This window comes from Sturnira hondurensis, unplaced genomic scaffold, assembly GCF_014824575.4.
Source record: "Sturnira hondurensis isolate 20B ecotype Veracruz unplaced genomic scaffold, ASM1482457v3 Scaffold0022542, whole genome shotgun sequence".
Classification (NCBI taxonomy): Eukaryota; Metazoa; Chordata; class Mammalia; order Chiroptera; family Phyllostomidae; genus Sturnira; species Sturnira hondurensis.
Genome location: NW_028095173.1, coordinates 1,522,271 through 1,540,689, shown reverse-complemented (window position 1 = coordinate 1,540,689; position 18,419 = coordinate 1,522,271). Strand labels below are relative to the sequence as shown.

Below are 18,419 nucleotides of genomic sequence, written 5' to 3'. Positions count from 1 at the left end.
ATGCAAAGAAGAGAGAAAGAGAGAGAGAGAGAGAGAGAGAAAGAAAGAAAGAAAAGGTCCAGAGGAAATACTTAAAAAATATATCATAGTCAAAGAAAACAACATATGCATTTAAAACCAAAAAAAGGATTCCAGAAAAATATGTATGCATGTACTCATTAATTTTATTTTGTGTTCATTAATTTTAAATATAAAAATACATAAAAAAGAAAAGGTAAACAAATTAAATTATTGCAGTGGTTATTTCATGGGATGGTAAAAATAGAGAGGCTTTTACAAGGATATTGTTTGAATTTCCACAGTGATCACACACTACAAAAAAAAACTATAAAAAACATTTCCAACTCTGGTGTAGCTCAGTGGGTTGGGCATCATCCTGCAAACCAAAAGGTCGCTGCTTCAATTCCTGGTCAGGGCACGCGCCTGGGTTGCAGACCCGGTCTCCTGTTGGGAGAGCACAAGAGGCAACCACACACTGATGTTTCTCCCCCTCTCTTTCTCCCTCCCTTCCTCTGAAAATAATTAAATAAAAATCTTTAAAATATATATATATATTTTTTTTAAATAACAACAACAAGTAAAAGAGAACTTTTACTTATTTATAGGAGAACATCAATACTTAATAAGACATTCTGAATTAGTGGGTATTTGAAAATTTCTAGCTTGTGGAATATTTACAAACTCTCTAGTGACCTCAGAAATAGGATAATTCAAAAATTAGTGACTTTCCTTTCTGAAAAGATCATCTCTAAAAAGCAATGACAGTAGGTTGGCTAGTCAATGAAAGTAGTCATGAGGCCTGAAATCTTGTTTCAAAAGAAATGGACAATGATAAAATGTCCCATTTCTCCTTCCCAGAGATCCAGCTTCTCATCATTCTTTCTGTTCCATTGTCCATGTTTTGACAAACTATCAAGGGAAGGATGGATATATAAATACCTGTGGTGTTTTATATTACCTGCTATGGTTTGTATTCTCAGTTATCCTGTTTCCATAAAAATGAAGAACAAAGAAAATGGAGGATGTAGAGGAAGAGCAGAGGAGGAAGAAGAAAGAGCAGGGAAAGAAGAAAAAGATTCTCAGCTCTTAATATTTCCAAAACAGATTTTGGAAACTCCCTGAAAAGAGAGTATATAGACAGCAAGAGCCAACATTAATGCTATAAATTGGGAGGAATACCTGGGGTGATAGGAGGTTCCCTGCTAGACTTGCTGGAGTTTCCACAGGCTGGAGAGAGGCAGAGAGTCAGAAGAAAGCAATCCAATTCATCACATAGTGCCCACTGGAAGGGGAGGAGTGATAGACTGTAGTGATGAGAAGACACTCAGTAAATTGGGGATCCAAGGGCTTGCTTGCCAAGTAAGGTAAAGTCTAATCTAAGAGCTGCTCCCAACAGGACCACAGAGTGATGGCACAACAGGAGGGCTGGCAGCATGGTATGTTGGCCAGAGAGGCCTGGCATAGCCTCTCCAGGTTCCCAAAGCCTCACAATGGTTCAGAACGTTTTTCTTGCCCCCAGCAGGGCCACAAAAGTGGCTGAGAGAGAACCAAAGCACCTGAAGGGACCTTGAGGTTCGAAGAAGAGTAAGTGAACTGATGATCGGAGACAGATAAATAACAAACATTAGCAGCTAATGCCACCTTAAAGAGGTGAAGGTTGTGATTCAGCCAGCCAAGATGGAGGCATATGTGGAAACACTGTGCCTCCTCACACAACCAAATTTAAGGACAACAAAGATTTAGAAACAAAAATACAATCAGAACAGAGAGAAAATTGAACTATATGGAAGTCTGACAATGAACCATTCATCCAGACCAGTAAGTGGGGTGGAGTTGGCAGCCAGTGGAGAGGAGTTGCAGAAGAAAAAAGCAGTAGTTGGCAGACTCAGAAATGCAGGCAGCGCAGGGGCTAGCAGACCCTAGGTGTGAGCAGACCCAGTGAGGCACACAAGGTAGTTGGCTGACTGCTAACACCCATTCGTGCACAGATAAACCAGGCAAAAATGGGCAGTGAGATAGACCGCACAACCCAGGGCCAATGGAAAATGAAGCCTAAAAACACTGATTGAGAAAACTTGCAGGGGTTGAGGTGCTGGGAGAGACTCCCAGCCTCACAGAGGAGTCTGTTGGAGAGACCCACGGGGTCCTAGAATGTACACAAATCCACCCACCCGGAACCAGCACCAGAAGGGCCCAATTTGCATGTGAGAAGCAGCAGAGGGGGCTGAAATCTGAGAGAGAGTGGAGCAAGCACCATTGTTCCCTCTCTGACCCCACCCTCACAGATAGCATCACAACCAAATGACTGGGTTGCCCCACCCTGGTGAATACCTAAGGCTCCACCCCTCACTATGTAACATGCATGACCAGACAAAAAAAATTATGGCTCAAACGGAAGAACAAATCAAAGCCCCAGAGCCAATACTTTTAAGCAACCAAGAGATAGCCAACCTATCAGATGCACAGTTCAAAATACTGATGATCAGGATGCTCACAGAACTGGTTGGATTTTGGTTGCAAATTAGACGAAAAAATGAAGACAGCTACACTAAGTGAAATGAAGGAAAGAGTACAGGGAACCAATAGTGATGGGAAGAAAACTGGGACTCAAATCAATGGGGTGTACCAGAAGTGTGGGGGCCCGCCAGGCCATAATGGGACCAAGGACAGAGTTCTCCACTGTGAGAATGGTGGATGAACTTGGTTTCTGGTCCCTGGAGCCGGCGGGTACCTTGACACTTTCCTAACCTTCTAGTTCCCAGCCTTGAAAGACACAACAAGATCCTGGCGCAGGTGTCATGTTCCCAGATGGTTATGAGAACTTCTTGCCCTTTTGATAGCTTAAGGGAGTGCACAAACTTTGAAAAACAACATTGTTTCTAGTTCCCTGCAGTCTTGCTTTAGGCATTAACAGTTTGTATTTAAGACAGCTGTTCCTTGAATAAATTCGCCATATGCCAGCAGAGCTATGGTCCTCTCCATTTTTTTAGTCCCTCGCCTCACCTCGTGACGCCGCCTGCTGCAGCGGGCTGCGGCACAGAAGGAAGAAAGAAACAACCAAAGAGAAAAGAAGGAAGAAACAAGAATTCAAAAAAATGAGGAGAGGCTTAGGAACATCCAGGACATCTTTAAACGTTCCAACATCCGAATTATAGGGATACCAGAAGGGGAAGAGGAGAAGCCACAAGTGGAAAACTTATTTGAACAAATAATAAAGGAGAACTTCCCCAGTCTGGCAAAGGAAATAGGCTTCCAAAAAATCCAGGGAGCTCAGAGAGTCCCAAAGAAGGTGGACCCAAGAAGGAACACACCAAGGCACATCATAATTACATTAGCCAAGATTAAAATGAAGGACAGAATTCTAGAAGCAGCACGAGATAAGGGGACAGTCATCTACAAAGGAGTTCCCATCAGACTGTCAGCTGATTTCTTAAAAGAGACCTTACAGGCAAGAAGGGACTGGAAAGAAGTATTCCAAGTCATGAAATGCAAGGATCTACATCCAAGATTGCTGTATCCATCAAAGCTTTCATTTAGAATGGAAGGGCAGATAAAGTGCTTCTCAGATAAGGTCAAATCCAAGGAGTACATCATCGCCAAGCCCTTATTATACCTATCTAAGAAAAAGAAGATAAAAAATATGAACAGTGAGAGGATAGCAAACTCACAGTTACTAACAACCACACCTAAAACAAAAGCAAACTAAGAGCTAGATCAGGAGCGGAGCCATAGAAATGGAGATTATATGGAGGGTTAGCAACAGGGGAGTAGGAGGAGGAGAGCAGGAAGAAGGTACAGAGAATAAGTAGCATAGGCGGTGGGGAGAAAATAGACAGGGCAGGGCAAGAGTAGTGTGGGGAATGTAGAAGCTAAAGAACTTATGAAACATGGACATGAACTAAAGGGGGGGAATGTTGGGGGGGTAGAGGTGTGCAGAGAGGAGGGGAATGAAGGGGGGAAATGGGACAACTGTAATGGCATAATCAATAAAATATATATTTTTAAAAAGATGAAGGTTGTGAATCAAAAGATCTCCCACTCCCCCAACTTCCCCACATACAGAGATGCCACCCCATATAGAAAGAAGGGAAGGGGGAGTTTGTGAGTTAACTGAGGAAACCCAATATTGGCTAGATTAAGCCTCAGATATCAGGTAAAATGGGGCTTAAAGACAGAGTCATTTTATAAATTACATTATACATAACTGTAGACATGAATTTGTGTATTGTGCACAGTGAACCCACCAGACAGGATAGTTTTAATGACAAGGTGAAACAGACAAAAGAGGTCCCATGTACATCTCTCCAACTATCAGCTGCTCCTTATCCTTAGGACAGCTCATGACTTTATTGCCCAGTCACCTTCTGATCCCCTGTTTAATAAACAGAAGGTGCACTGCAATATGGCCAAGTTTGTTCTGCTTATTTTTACTGTAAGCAAAAATATACCAATACATTACCTCAGAATTAACATATTTCATTTTCTGGTTACATAAGTTATGTAACCAGAGCTTTTAATTTAGTGACTCCCACCTGTAACACAAAGCATTATCTCTAAACTGATAAGACACTTTAATTCAAGATTTCCTTTATGTGGAAGGATACGTGAATTCAACAAGGCATTTTTCTCAATAGCTACAGTCCACACCAGTTTTGCTGCTTGCTTGTCAAATCCATTTTGATTGTACTGGGTTAGTTTAAACTCAATTACTACCTGTCTTCATCTCCTGCCAGGCACCTCAGATGGACTTTTTTTTTCCCTTTTAAGTTATACTATCAGGAGCAAGAAAGTAATTTTCATTAATGTACTTATCACATTAAGATTCCAATTCCTTATCTATATATGCTAAGAATTGGGCATAATTACTTAACATGAACTTGACATCTAACCTCATTGTATAGATTAGGATACTAAGTCTCAGAAAAGTTAAGTTGCACTAAAGGCCCAGAATAAATAGCAATGTCTATATCTGAATCCAAGTTTTATCCGACCTCTTTCCACTCTTCCACAACACCTTGCCAATGAAAATATATGGTTATCTTAAGTTTATTTTTAAAAGATTTTATTTATTTATCTTTAGAGGCAAAGGGAAGGAGAGAGGGAGAGAAATATCAATGTATGGTTGCCTCTCCTGAGTCCCCTGCTGGGAACTGGCCTGCAACCCAGGCGTGTGCCCTGACTGGGAATCGAACCGTGGCTGTTTGGCCCGCAGGCCCATGCTCAGTCCACTGAGCTACACCAGCCAGGGCTTGGTTATCTTAAGTTTATACATCAAAAAATTCTTGTCAGGAAACTGAAAATCTGGTATAACGAAAATCATTCTACCAATACTACCCTTCTCATCTCCTGCTCACTCCACCATATGCCTTCCCTCTGCCACCCTCACATCCATTCCCTAAACTCACCTGCCTTCCTTCAAGCCTTAAAGATCTGTCCCGTTCCTTGGATTGCCCTATCTTTTCCCACTTAGAGGATTCCAACCCACCCTCTAAGACGGACATTGACTTTGAAAGTTTTGCTCCCTCTCCCAAGGATTAACTGCTTACACTCCAGCTTTTGCAACCTACTTTATCTTTCCAATCACAACACACACATATACAGCCCTCGAGATTGGCGTTTATTTGCATGCGCCTCTGTAACCACTTCTAGAATACGAACTCCTCAAACTGAGGGTCTGAGGCTTACAACTATGCATACTTGTTAATCGAAGGAAGTTAGCTCATTGTGGTACTTCAACCAACACTTGTTCAGTTAATTAATGAATTTTATTTTTAATCAAGGTCTATATTTAACATGTGTTAGATTATGAATGAACCCTATGTGGCAGGTGGGCACTGTACAGTAAACTGGCTCTTAAACAATTTTGTGAATGACCACAAGGAAGAGCTTTGTTACCGAACAAGGGTCCGGGGTAGGGGGGGCAATACTTGGCCCACCGAGGGATGTCAAAAACTGCTTCAGAAAAGAGGCCCCTCCCAAGGATGATATACTAATATCTATTGGGCTCTTCTGTCCGCCGCCAATTGGAAAGATCTCTCTCAATGCCAGAGATTTGTGAAAAGGAAACAAAATGTTTATTTAATGCTATTCAGGCCTAATGCCTTCCTTAAAATATTAAAGTCTTTAAGGGTATACACCTACACACACACACACACACACACACACACACACACACACACGGAACGCTCCCTTCTCCCACTGTCCCAACTCCGGGTACCGTAAATCAGGAAAAGACCACAGGTCCGTTTTTCAGGTCACTGGCACGTGAGCTGTGTCGCCTGTCCAGGCAGGATCCCCAGTTAATCCAAAGTCATGTGGCACCTTTCACTGGCAAGAGTTCTGTGTACCAAATTCCAGTCAAAGTCTCTCTTGCTTTCCCTGCCACCCAGCCAAAGGGAGCACCCCAAAGCTGCGTGGGCCTCTTCTACCAAAGCCACACTCCACCAAAAGCCAGTCTTTCTTCCTCACCTGGCCGCAGGGATCTCCATTCTGGCAAAGCTGTGTGGTTTTCCCTTTCACCTGGCCAAGAGGGGGTCTGCACTCTGCTGAAACCGCGTGGCTCTCTCTCCTAATGGCTACATGGGTCTACATCTTTCCAAAAGAGCGTGGCTCTCCCCCTCACCTGGCCAAGAGGGTGTCCTCACTCTGCTAAAGCCACATGCATCTCCCATAGGCCCTCTCTCTCAGAGAAGCAGCCCCAGTTCCATCCTGGGTAGCAGCCCCTCACTTCTCCCTGGCCCAAAACTTGGCCACAGCTATTTAACATATCTATGAAACCAGTTAAAGGTTATAGATATGTTAAATGACCATTCCAGAGGTTAGCTGCAAAACTCTTGCTATGCAAAACAGCTCTCAATGGCCCTGCTCCATTCGTCCCTTCCCCCAACTGACACCTGGGTGGGGTGAGGACATCTTAATAATATTTCCTCCGATATTCCTATACACTTCTGGACAGCATTCCAAATCTTTTCTGGGCGCCCCCTTGGCTGCACCCTGTATCAGCTTCACTCACCCAAAGCTAGTTTTTCCAGAGACTCGCCAACGGTCCTCCTCCACAGCCCCACAGCCCCACCACCCCCACAGCCCCAACCCCCCAAAACCCCAACCCGCCCAACGCTGTCTCCCGCCACCCCCGTGCTGCTTCACCAACGTTTACCACAGGCTTAACCCAGGCTAGAAACAGCCCCGCCTCCCTCCCTGCCAATCGGTCCCTCCTGGCACCGCGCGCAAACACCACCCCCGTTCCCTAACCCCGCCCCTAGTCACTGCTCCGAGACTGTCACTGGCGGTTAGGTACTGGGGAACCTTTCCTTCAGTGGCCAGCCCGCTATGACAATCACCTACAGCTGCATTGCTAACGGCCGAGCGATCCTAGCGGATCTGGCTTTGACAGGCGGCTCCTATCAGGTATTCCTAATTCGTCATATCTGCCTTCACATGTACTGCTTTTGAAAGGTAGTGCCTGCAAGGTTCGCCCCTCAGGACGCCCCTGCCGGAATGAATAATGAGTTGGAACAGAGGCCTCCCCCACGAACTTGGCCGAACCAGCTAGACGGTGAATCCTCTGGCTGGAGCCCCTCCCACTCCAAAACAGCAGAGCTGCCCGTTTGCCACTTAGGGGTTAGGGTTGGTGCTGCACGTGACACATTTGGCGGTGATTATCAGCCAAATTCAATCCCAGAAACCCCCTTAAGGGTTTTCTCACCCCTGCGAAGAAATGACAGGCAGCTCAACACACACTTATTAAGCATGATAGTTGCGTGATCCCTGAAAGGGTGGGGAATGCAGCAATAAAGAGAAGACCACACCTGGAGTTGTCACTTGATGAGCTCATCCTTTTTTGTCCAAGGACCGTATGTAAATGTCCTACAGTGTTAAATATATTTCAGTGACTGCTCCTGTAACACTCAGGATGGGTGGCTGCTTGCTGATCACAGAGGAGGAAATTTTAGAGAGCTTGGCAAAGGAAAGGGAAATAGGGTCTCCGAGCAGAGGAAACAGCCGACCTAAAGAACCTCAGGGCTAGCACACAGGGTCCTAGCACAGTATGTAGGGGCTAAAGATGAAGTCAGAAAAGCAGGCAGAGGATAGTTAATGAAGGGTCCTATTTTGTTTTCTTATCCTAAAGAAACTGGGAAGCAATTAAATATAAATAAAGGATTAGCATGATCTGATTCATCTTTTGGTAAATTTGGTCCGGTTACAATCCAGAAGGTAGATTGGAGGAGAGAGAACCAGTTAGGGTGGTACTGTTATAGTTTATGTAGGAGATCTAATGGCCAGAGCTAAGGCAATGACAGTACAGATAGAAAGGAGAGGGCAGACCCAAAAACAAGAGCCTGTAAAACTAATGCTTGGGAGTTTGTGACAGGGTCATGCCTAGAATTATTCTTAATTTTCCCCCAGTTCTATGGAGATAGAATTGACATTTAACATTGTGTAAGTTTAAGGTGTACAATGTGATGATTTAGCATTTCTCCCCTTGGGTGTGAAAATAGAAAATACAGATGAACAGGATTGTAGGGGAATCGATGCAGGGGAGGAGAGTACAGTTTAGGACAGGATAAATTTTGTTGTCTGTTGAAAATAGCCAATCTATTTGTGTATTTATTCTTCCATCTATTCCCAAAAGCTTTAAGTGATAAAAATGCTCAATAGGTAGCACTCAGAAAGTCAGAGCTAACAGTTGAATATAGTAGAAGTGGGTAAGATTGCTGGAGAAAAGTGTAGGGAGTGAAAAGAGAAGAGAACCAAAGGCAAATAACACTGTTTAAGAACAGAATAGATAGGTGAGTCACCAAATGAGAGCAATGGTGTCCTGAAAGCCAAAAAAAAAAAAAAGTTACGTGAATGTTTCATGCCCCAGAGAATTTGAACAAGATCTAAAAAGTGTTTATTGGACAACAGTTATATAATTGGTGACCTTACAGTTGACAGTTTGTAGAAATGGTAGAGGCAGAAGGCAAATTGCTTTAAGCCAGGTGAATGGGAGATGAAGTAAGCAGAGTGAAGTTAAATTATTCTTTCAAGAATTTAGAAAGGGAATGAGATACAGTGAAAGTTAGAAGAAGCATGGCCCAGGAAGGGGCCTCATTTTTTACTACAGAGGAAACTTTCACATGTATGTATGCTAATGGGAAGAGTCTGGAGATATAAGAGAGGAGGGTGCTGTTGGTGGAGCAAGACCTGAAGGAGCACAAAGGAACGAAATCCAATGTGGCAATGGATACATGAGCCTTGGATTCAAGGAATGGCCTCTTTCTCTCCGGGAACTGAGGGGTGTGGATATAGACACACAGAATTTGGTCTCCTTTGGGGGCTCTCCTCTTTCCCAGTCCTTTAAATGCTATTTTCCCAGAGTACTACCTTCAGTACTCTTTTAACTTGACACATCCATTCACAACCATGGCACCCTTACTTTGATCACTGTCAAATCCACTTCCAAAGTAGTCTGTCTCCACATTTAGATTGCCTAATGGAAGAACTAAATTAATTCTTTCCTAACATATTCCTCCTTGCATTTTTCTAATCTTGCTGAGTAGCTCTACTGAGCCATTCAAGGTGGAAACTGGGAGTCACCTTCAATTTTTCTTTCTTCTTCACCTTCACATTGGTTTCTGTGACCAAGTTCTGTTAGTTCTGTCTCCTGAGTATGTCTTAAATCCATTTCCTTGTTTCTGAACCATGTCATCATCTAGGCCCTCATTCATGTCACCAAGGGTTACTGAAAGTGCCTCCTAACTGATCTGTCCCAGATTTCAGCCTTATCCCTCTCAAAACCAACCTCCACACTGCTGCTCAAGTGGTTGTTCCTAAAAGCAAATATGATGTTGTCACTCCCCTGCTTAAAATCATTTGGTGGCACCTGGTTACATACAGAATAAAGCCCATATTACTTAGCCTGACATTCAAGGCCCTCCCTCTTAGGGATTTTCAATGATTATCTCCTCTTGTCCCACATATCTTTGTGCTCCAGCTATTCTGACCTTCATACTGCTCTACAGTCTCACCAGCATCTCCCTTTAATCTCCTCTTCCCTCTCTCCAGAACCCTCTTGTCTCCACTTTTTAAGTGCAGTATACCCTCTTCTGCACTTTGAGACTTCGGATGTTCTCATTTCCTCCTGAAGCTTTCTCCATGCCCAGGCTAATTTACACTCCTCTATCAAACTACTTACCAGGCTGATATAGAATCTTCTTTTCTAGTCTCTGCTGTCAGACTCCCTCAGAACAGGGACTGTCTTCCTCTCTGTCTTTATATAGTAGGTCCTCAATAAACATTTAATTAATTAAGAAGCAAGAGAGACAGAAAGTTCAATGAATTTACAAGCCCCATGGCCACTCTTTAAGAACTATGCAGGGAGGTGAGGAAGGGTAAGTAGGTGGAGCAGCATGCATTTGGAGGAAATAATGAAAGGTTTAGAATAACTGCTGAATAAAAAGCTGAATAGGAATGACAAGGCGTTTTATTTTTTATTTTTATGTTTTTAAGTATTGAAGGTGCTGTATTTCTTTTTTAAATATACTTTATTGATTATGCTATTACAGTTGTGCCATTTTCCCCCATTCACTCCCCTCCACCCTGCACACCCTCTCCCACCTACATTTCCCCCTCTGTAGTTCATGTCCATGTATCATACATGTAAGTTCTTCAGCTTCTACATTTCCCATACTATTCTTACCCTCCCCCTGACGATTTTCTACCTACCATCTATGCTACTTATTCTTTGTACCTTTCCCCCACCTTCTCCTCCTCCCACTCCCCTGTTGCTAACCCTCCCTGTGATCTCCATTTCTGTGATTCTGTTCCTATTCCAGTTGTTTGCTTAGTTTGTTTTTGTTTTTGTTTTATGTGTGGTTGTTAATAATTGTGAGTTTGCTGTTATTTTACTGTACATGTTTTTGTATTTTTTTCTTAGATAAGTTCCTTTAACATTTCATATAATAAGGGCTTGGTGATGATGAATTCCTTGAACTCGACCTTATCTGAGAAGCACTTTATCTGCCCTTCCATTCTAAATGAGAGCTTCACTGGACAGAGCAATCTTGGACGTAGTTCCTTGCCTTTCATGACTTGGAATACTTCTTTCCAGCCCCTTCTTGCCTGTAAGGTCTCTTTGGAGAAATCAGCTGACAGTCTGATGGGAACTCCATTGTAGGTGACTGTCCCCTTATCTCTTGCTGCTTCTAGGATTCTCTCCTTCATTTTCATCTTGGCTAATGTAATTATGATGTGCCTTGGTGTGTTCCTCCTTGGGTCCAACTTCTTTGGCACTCTCTGAGCTCCCTGGATTTTTTGGAAGTCTATTTCCTCTGCCAGACTGGGGAAGTTCTCCTTTATTATTTGTTCAGATAAGTTTTCCACTGGTTACTTTTCCTCTTCCCCTTCTGGTACCCCTATAATTCGGATGTTGCAATGTTTAAAGATGTCCTGGAAGTTCCTAGGCTTCTTATTTTTTTTTTTGAATTCTTGTTTCTTCCTTCTTTTCTCTTTGGTTGTTTCTTTCTTCCTTCTGGTACACCCCATTGATTTGAGTCCCAGTTTTATTCCCATTGTTATTGGTTCCTTGTACATTTTCCTTTATTTCACTTATCATAGTCTTCAGTTTTTCATCTAATTTGCAATCAAATTCAACCAATTCTGTGAGCACTGATGACCAGTGTTTTAAACTGTGCATCTGATAGCTTGGCTATCTCTTCATTGCTTAGTTGTTTTTATTCTGGAGCTTTGATCTGTTCTTTAATTTGGGTCATCTTTTTTGTCTTTACGCACTTGTTATGTAGTGAGGGACAGAGCCTTAGGTGTTCACCTGGGTGGGGCAACCCAGGTCCCTGTGTTGTAACCCCATATGTGGGGCAGGGATCAGAGAGGGAACAAGGGCACTTGCTCTGCTCTCTGCCAGATTTCAGTCACTTCCCCCACTTCCCCCAAGCAAACTGGGCCCTTCTGGTGCTGATTCCCAGGTGGGTTGGTAGGTGTACATTCTAGGATCCTGTGCATCTCTCCAGTGAACTCTCCTGTGAGGCTTAGAGTCTCTCATGGCATCTCAACCCCACAGGTGATTTCAATCAGTGGTTTCAGGCTTTCTGTCCCCGTGCTGGAACCCTGAGTTGCACGGTCTGTCTCGCTCCCCAGTTTCGCTGATTTATCTGCAGCAAATGTGGAACCTCTCCTCCACCAGCTGCCTTGTGCACTGCACCCCTCCACAATCACCACCTCGCTGGGTCCACCCGCTGCTGCCTTGTGCACTAGGGGTCCACCAGCCACCACTTTGCAGCGAGCACTCTCCACCTGGCCACTTGACTTTGCCCCTCCTACCGGTCTGGATGAATATTTCTTCTTTAACTCCTTGGTTGTCGGACTTCCATACAGTTCAATTTTCTGTCAGTACTTGTTGTGTTTTTGTTTCTAAATTGTTTTTGTCCTTATTTTGGTTCTGTGAGCAGGCACAGTGTGTCTACCTACACCTCCATTTTGGCCGGAAGTCCTTGACAAGATGTTCTAAAGGAGAATTCTACCATGTATTTTCTCAATGATAAATATTAATGTCACAAATATTTTATACTCATTGGAAAAGTATTAGTACCTACCAAAGCTTAATCATGATATCAAGTCGATTCCAATTACAGGGTCCTAGAGCAGGAAGGGATCCTAGAGATGATTTTGCCCAATTCCTTCATTCTTCACACAAAGAAACAGACCATACAAGTCTCTTTCTTAAGTTGTACACGCTTTAATTCTAAAAACAGAATTAGAGCTCAGTGTGTCATTCCTTTACTGCCTTGTGTTGCCATTTGCTTTATATCAAATTTTACTATTATTTCATTGATTATATACTCTAAATGAGACACATGGGGAAAACTTTCATAGTTTATATGTTCCACTAATGATAATAAGTAACTGAAAGTTTATGTATTTCCTTAATTTTTTTTTGTTGTTCCTTAAGAAATCCTTTCCTAGAGAATATCACCTGGATTTCTCAGGCAATGCCAAGAATTTCAAGCATTACTCTCTACCATTAACAATAAGATATAACCTCCCCCAAAGGTTTTTTTTTTTACTTAAAAAAATATTTTATTGATTATACCATTACAGTTGTTGTTCTATTCTCCCCCTTCATTCTCCTCCACCCTGCACATGCCCTCCCCCACCATTTCCCCCTTTAGTTTATCACCATGTGTCTCAAGTTCATTAGATTGTATATTTCCCCTACTATTCTTGCCCTCCCCCCAATCTGTTTTCTGTCTACTGTCTTTGCTATTTTCTGTACCTTCTCCCCCCTTCTCCTCCTCCCACTCCCCTGTTGCTAACCCTCCATGTGTTCCTCATTTCTATGGTTCCGCTCCTGATCTAGCTGTCCTCTTGGTTTACTTTTGTTTTAGGTGTAGTTGTTGATAACTGTGAGTTTCCTGTCCTTTCACTGTTCATATTTTTCATCTTCCTTTTCTTAAATAAGTCCCATTAACATTTCATATAATAAGGGCTTGCTGATGATGAACTCCTTGAATTTGATCTTATCTGAGAAGCACTTTATCTATCCTTCCATTCTAAATGAAAACTTTGCTGGATAATGCAATCTTGGATGTAGGTTTTTGGACTTTATGACTTGGAATACTTCTTTCTAGCCTCTTCTTGCCTATAAGGTTTCTTTTGAGANTTTTGTATTTTTTTCTTAGATAAGTTCCTTTAACATTTCATATAATAAGGGCTTGGTGATGATGAATTCCTTGAACTCGACCTTATCTGAGAAGCACTTTATCTGCCCTTCCATTCTAAATGAGAGCTTCACTGGACAGAGCAATCTTGGACGTAGTTCCTTGCCTTTCATGACTTGGAATACTTCTTTCCAGCCCCTTCTTGCCTGTAAGGTCTCTTTGGAGAAATCAGCTGACAGTCTTGTGGGAACTCCTTTGTAGGTGACTGTCATCTTATCTCTTGCTGCTTCTAGAATTCTCTCCTTCATTTTCATCTTGGCTAATGTGATTATGATGTGCCTTGGTGTGTTCCTTCTTGGGTCCACCTTCTCTGGGATTCTCTGAGCTTCCTGGATTTTTTGGAAGTCTATTTCCTTTGCCAGACTGGGGAAGTTCTCCTTTATTATTTGTTCAGATAAGTTTTCCACTGGGTACTTTTCCTCTTCCCCTTCTGGTACCCCTATAATTCGGATGTTGCAATGTTTAAAGATGTCCTGGTAGTTCCTAGGCTTCTTCTTTTTTTTTTTTGAATTCTTGTTTCTTCCTTCTTTTCTCTTTGGTTGTTTCTTTCTTCCTTCTGGTACACCCCATTGATTTGAGTCCCAGTTTTCTTCCCATTGTTATTGGTTCCCTGTGCATTTTCCATTGTTTCACTTAGTGTAGGCTTCATTTTTTTCATCTAATTTGTGAGGGCATCTAACCAGTTTTTTGAGCATACTGATCACTAGTGTTTTGAACTGTGCATCTGATAGGTTAGCTATCTCTTGGTTGCTTAAAAGTATTGGCTCTGGGGCTTTGATTTGTTCTTTCATTTGAGCCATAATGTTTTGTTCTGGTCATGCCTGTTACATAGTGAGGGGCAGAGCCTTAGGTGTTCACCAGGGTTGGGCAACCCAGTCACTGGGTTGTGATGCTGTCTGTGGGGGTGGGGTCAGAGAGGGAACAGTGGCACTTGCTCCACTCTTTCTCAGATTTTGGTCCCCTCTGCTGCTTCCCAGAAGCAAATTGGGCCCTTCTGGTTCTGGTTCTGGGTGGGTGGACTTGTGTACATTTTAGGACCCTGTGGTTCTCTCCAGTGAACTCTCCTGTGAGGCTGGGAGTCTCTCCTGGCACCTCAAGCTCAGCAAGTTTTTTCAATCGGTGCTTTTAGGCTTTATTTCCCGCTGGGGCTCTGGGTTGTGTGATCTGTCTTACTGCCCATTTTTTCCCCTGGTTTATCGGTCTGGATGAATAGTTCATTGTTGTCAGACTTTGGTACAGTTCAATTTTCTGTCTGTTTTGGTTGTGTTTTTGTTTCTAAATCTTTGTTGTCCTTAAATTTGGTTGTGCGAGGAGGCAGTGTTGCCACCTGCACCTCCATCTTGGCCATAAGTAATATATAAATAATTTTGAATGGATAATTACATAGTTAACCTTTATTTGAAGCTAACTCTGGCAGAGGTCTGAAATAAAAGAAACCAGGACATTTCAAGATTTTTGATGGCAGAGTGTTCTTTCTATTTAAAGATGCAGTACTTATGAAAACTGCTGTCCAGTCTTCTCCACTGCTGTAGTATAGGTTACAACCTCATACTGTGAGATTACACATGCTTCTGTAATTCTTTGGTTTATCTGAGGACTTGAGGGAAAGAGCAGATTTTTACCTCTGGCAAACAAGGAAACATGGGAGTCTATGGTATTTTCCAAATAAGCACTTATTTTCCTTTTCTGCTCCTACCCTTAAAATCCATTCAATGTCAATAAAACAATCCCAACTGCATGTCATTATACCATCTTTCAAACCCTTTAGAGTTATTATAGGACACTGCAAAATTTCAAGAAAAAATTCTGACAGTTTGTACTAAATGTTGTATTCCCCAGAGGTAGTGGTAAAAATTATATTTAGCAATTTTGTGTCATCTTATTTTGGAAAGATAGTAAAATTGGGATGTTTTGTCATATTAGGAGAGAGAAAAATTATAGTCAATTAAATGGCTGATAGTGTTTAGCATCAAGACTCTAAGAATTGTCTAGGCATAACTGCCACTCACTGTAGAGTGACAATATTAGGCCTAATAACTTTTTATTCTGAATATAGTTACAGTTTGAGCTATGTTAAAGCAAGTTGGTACACAACACAAATAAAATACACATATGATTCATGAATGTGACTTGACTAAAGAATAACATTTGGTAATTAATTTATAGCTAACTGATTTTTCCATTAGTACTTTTATTAAAATATTGATCCTGAATAACATATTTTAAAATAAAATGGAATATTAATATTTATTAAAAAATAAAAAACATATTATCTGGACCATAAAGTCACCAGAACAATGATTTAGCCCTTGTCTGTTACTGAGACTGACTTACACAAAGTCTTATTCTGGTTGGAGATCAAAGTCTGGGTGATAGTGAGCAACAGGTGATAGCTATTGAGAAGGTTGATAATCTTCTCAATAACCTAAGATAACCTTTAAGAAATTTATAAAGTCTTATGTATCCACATAAGTACATATAAGGTCTGTTTAGAAGGTGTTCAGCCATGTTAGGTTAAAAACAGAGACATTTATTGAAGAAGATAGAAGACACAAGAAACGCTGTACATAGGACAATGATGCCTCTGACCCCTTCAAAGTAGGCATTTTGGGACCTCACACAGTTCTCCCAGTTCCCATCAGCTGCTCCATCGAATTTTCCTGAATCTCATCAACAGTCTGAAAGCTCTTCTTTTCAAAGATGACTTTAGTTTTGGGAAAAGCCAGAAGTTACAGGATGCCAAATCTGGGCTGTAAGGGTACTGAGTCACCTGGGTGATTTGATGTTTTGATGAAAAACTCTCCACAAGACGTGATACATGAGCAGACCAGTTGTCCTGATGAAGCTGCCAGTCACCCATTGCCCATAACTATGGTCTTTTGGATATGAATAGTTTCCATGGAGGAATGTTCAAGTCTAATGCAAAATTTGATGCAGATTTGTTGCTCTGCTTAGTCATTTTGAATGTGATGGCCACACAGTACATATGCTCACTCAATGTCATCTACTACCCCCACTGACTAGTACAGTGAACTTGTCATTGTTCATGCATGCACATTCCAGTCCACTCTCCTTTGATGTCAGGTTATGTCGATTTCCTGCAAACTGGTCTCATTATATTAACAATGGCTGGACTTTTTCTGGACAGACCGCATATACATAAGTCCTCTTTTACCATATTTTATACTTGCTGTTAATTTTCAGAGAAAACTTTCCCTAAAGATAGTATGTCTTGATTTAAAAAATTATTTCATCTAGCCCATAATTAATTCATGTTTTCTTCCAGAAGTGTGTTATATATAATTATTTGTAAATTAAATACATATGCTATTGAGAAAGCATTTTAAACCCCAGCTGGTGTGGCTCTGTGGATTGAGCATCAGCCTGCAAACTGAAAGGTTACTGTTTCAATTACCAGTCAGGGCACATGCCTGGGTTGTGAACCAGGCCTGTTCCTACAACTGGTTGATGTTTCTCTCCCTCTCTTCCTCCCTCCCTGCCCCTTTCTTTAGAAATGAATAAAGTCTTTATTTAAAATTTTTTAAAAGAAAGTATTTTAAATATTTAAAGCTTCATTTCTTTCTTACTTTTAAAGAACAAATTAAGTATACAGAGAGATTCTAATAGGTCTGAGTGTATTGTCTTTACAGATCTTGCTTCAGAGTTGAGGGAAGTATGGAAGCAGGAGACAAATGAGGGATGAGGGTATGAAATCTCTGGAGGTCATTAATGGCTATGCTTTATAGACAGATGAATGGTCTCCTTTTTGTTTAGTGACATTATCACTAATAAACTAAAATAGAGACCTCATAATTTCAGATACTGAAAAGGTCCTTAAAGTAATATAAGAAATTACTTACATTTTTAAGAAATGCAGATGGCGTTATACTATCCAATACGTTGTCTGAGGCACATAGGTAAATGATCCCATCAATAAAGAGACTATGATAGATAAAGCTTTGAAAAGAATACATTCCTTTACATGATAATATTAAAGAAATTAAGTAAATATGCAGCAAATTTAATTTTGTCTTCAAGCTCTCATTAATAGTATAAAAGCTATATAGATAACTTGTATAATCAGAATAATTAGAATGTTTTTCATATATTTGAAAAATTAAATTATGTTAAATAAAACCTGAAAATTTGAATATGTATTTAAAATAAATTATATAAATAATAAATTATGATCAAGAGAAAACTCATAATATCATATAGATATAGAACACTCTAAAAATCAAATTAAATATAATCACATTCCAAACTTGAATCAAGATTCTGACCACATAGAAAATGCTATGTTCACTGATTTTTACTGTCCCTATATTTTTAGGTAGACATATCCAATTTTGGCACTTCTTGGCTTTCTATCATGATAGATTAGAATTTAAATGTTGCAAACTGCCAATACATACCAAATATATTGGGGAATAGGACAAGTTGAGAAAGAAGAATTAAACTCCCCTCTAGTATGCTAAATGTAACTTATCCTGACCACTCCCACTTCTAGACCTTTTGTGCCTTCTCAGAGTCACATATTAAGAGGTTAGAAGACTCTTGGAAAGTGCCTACATCTTTATTGCCCAACAATCCAAAAACTTTAGGAAAATGGCAACAAAAATAGTTGCTTGGTGCCTAGGCTTTTAGTTGTTTTGAACACTTTTTTTCCCAATTAGTTAACAGATAACAGATCTGGTTAAATGC

At 41.1% G+C, this 18,419-nt stretch overlaps 1 protein-coding gene across 1 annotated transcript in view; it reads left to right on the top strand.

Annotated features, from left to right (window-relative positions):
- Positions 1–7,329: 7,329 nt before the first annotated feature.
- LOC118979568 (vesicle-associated membrane protein 8-like) overlaps positions 7,330–18,419 on the top strand; it is a 42,563-nt gene continuing 31,473 nt past the window's right edge. Inside the window, exon 1 of the mRNA XM_037035678.1 lies at positions 7,330–7,407. Within this exon, the coding sequence (XP_036891573.1) occupies positions 7,330–7,407 (78 nt within the window). The remainder of the gene's footprint in view (positions 7,408–18,419) is intronic.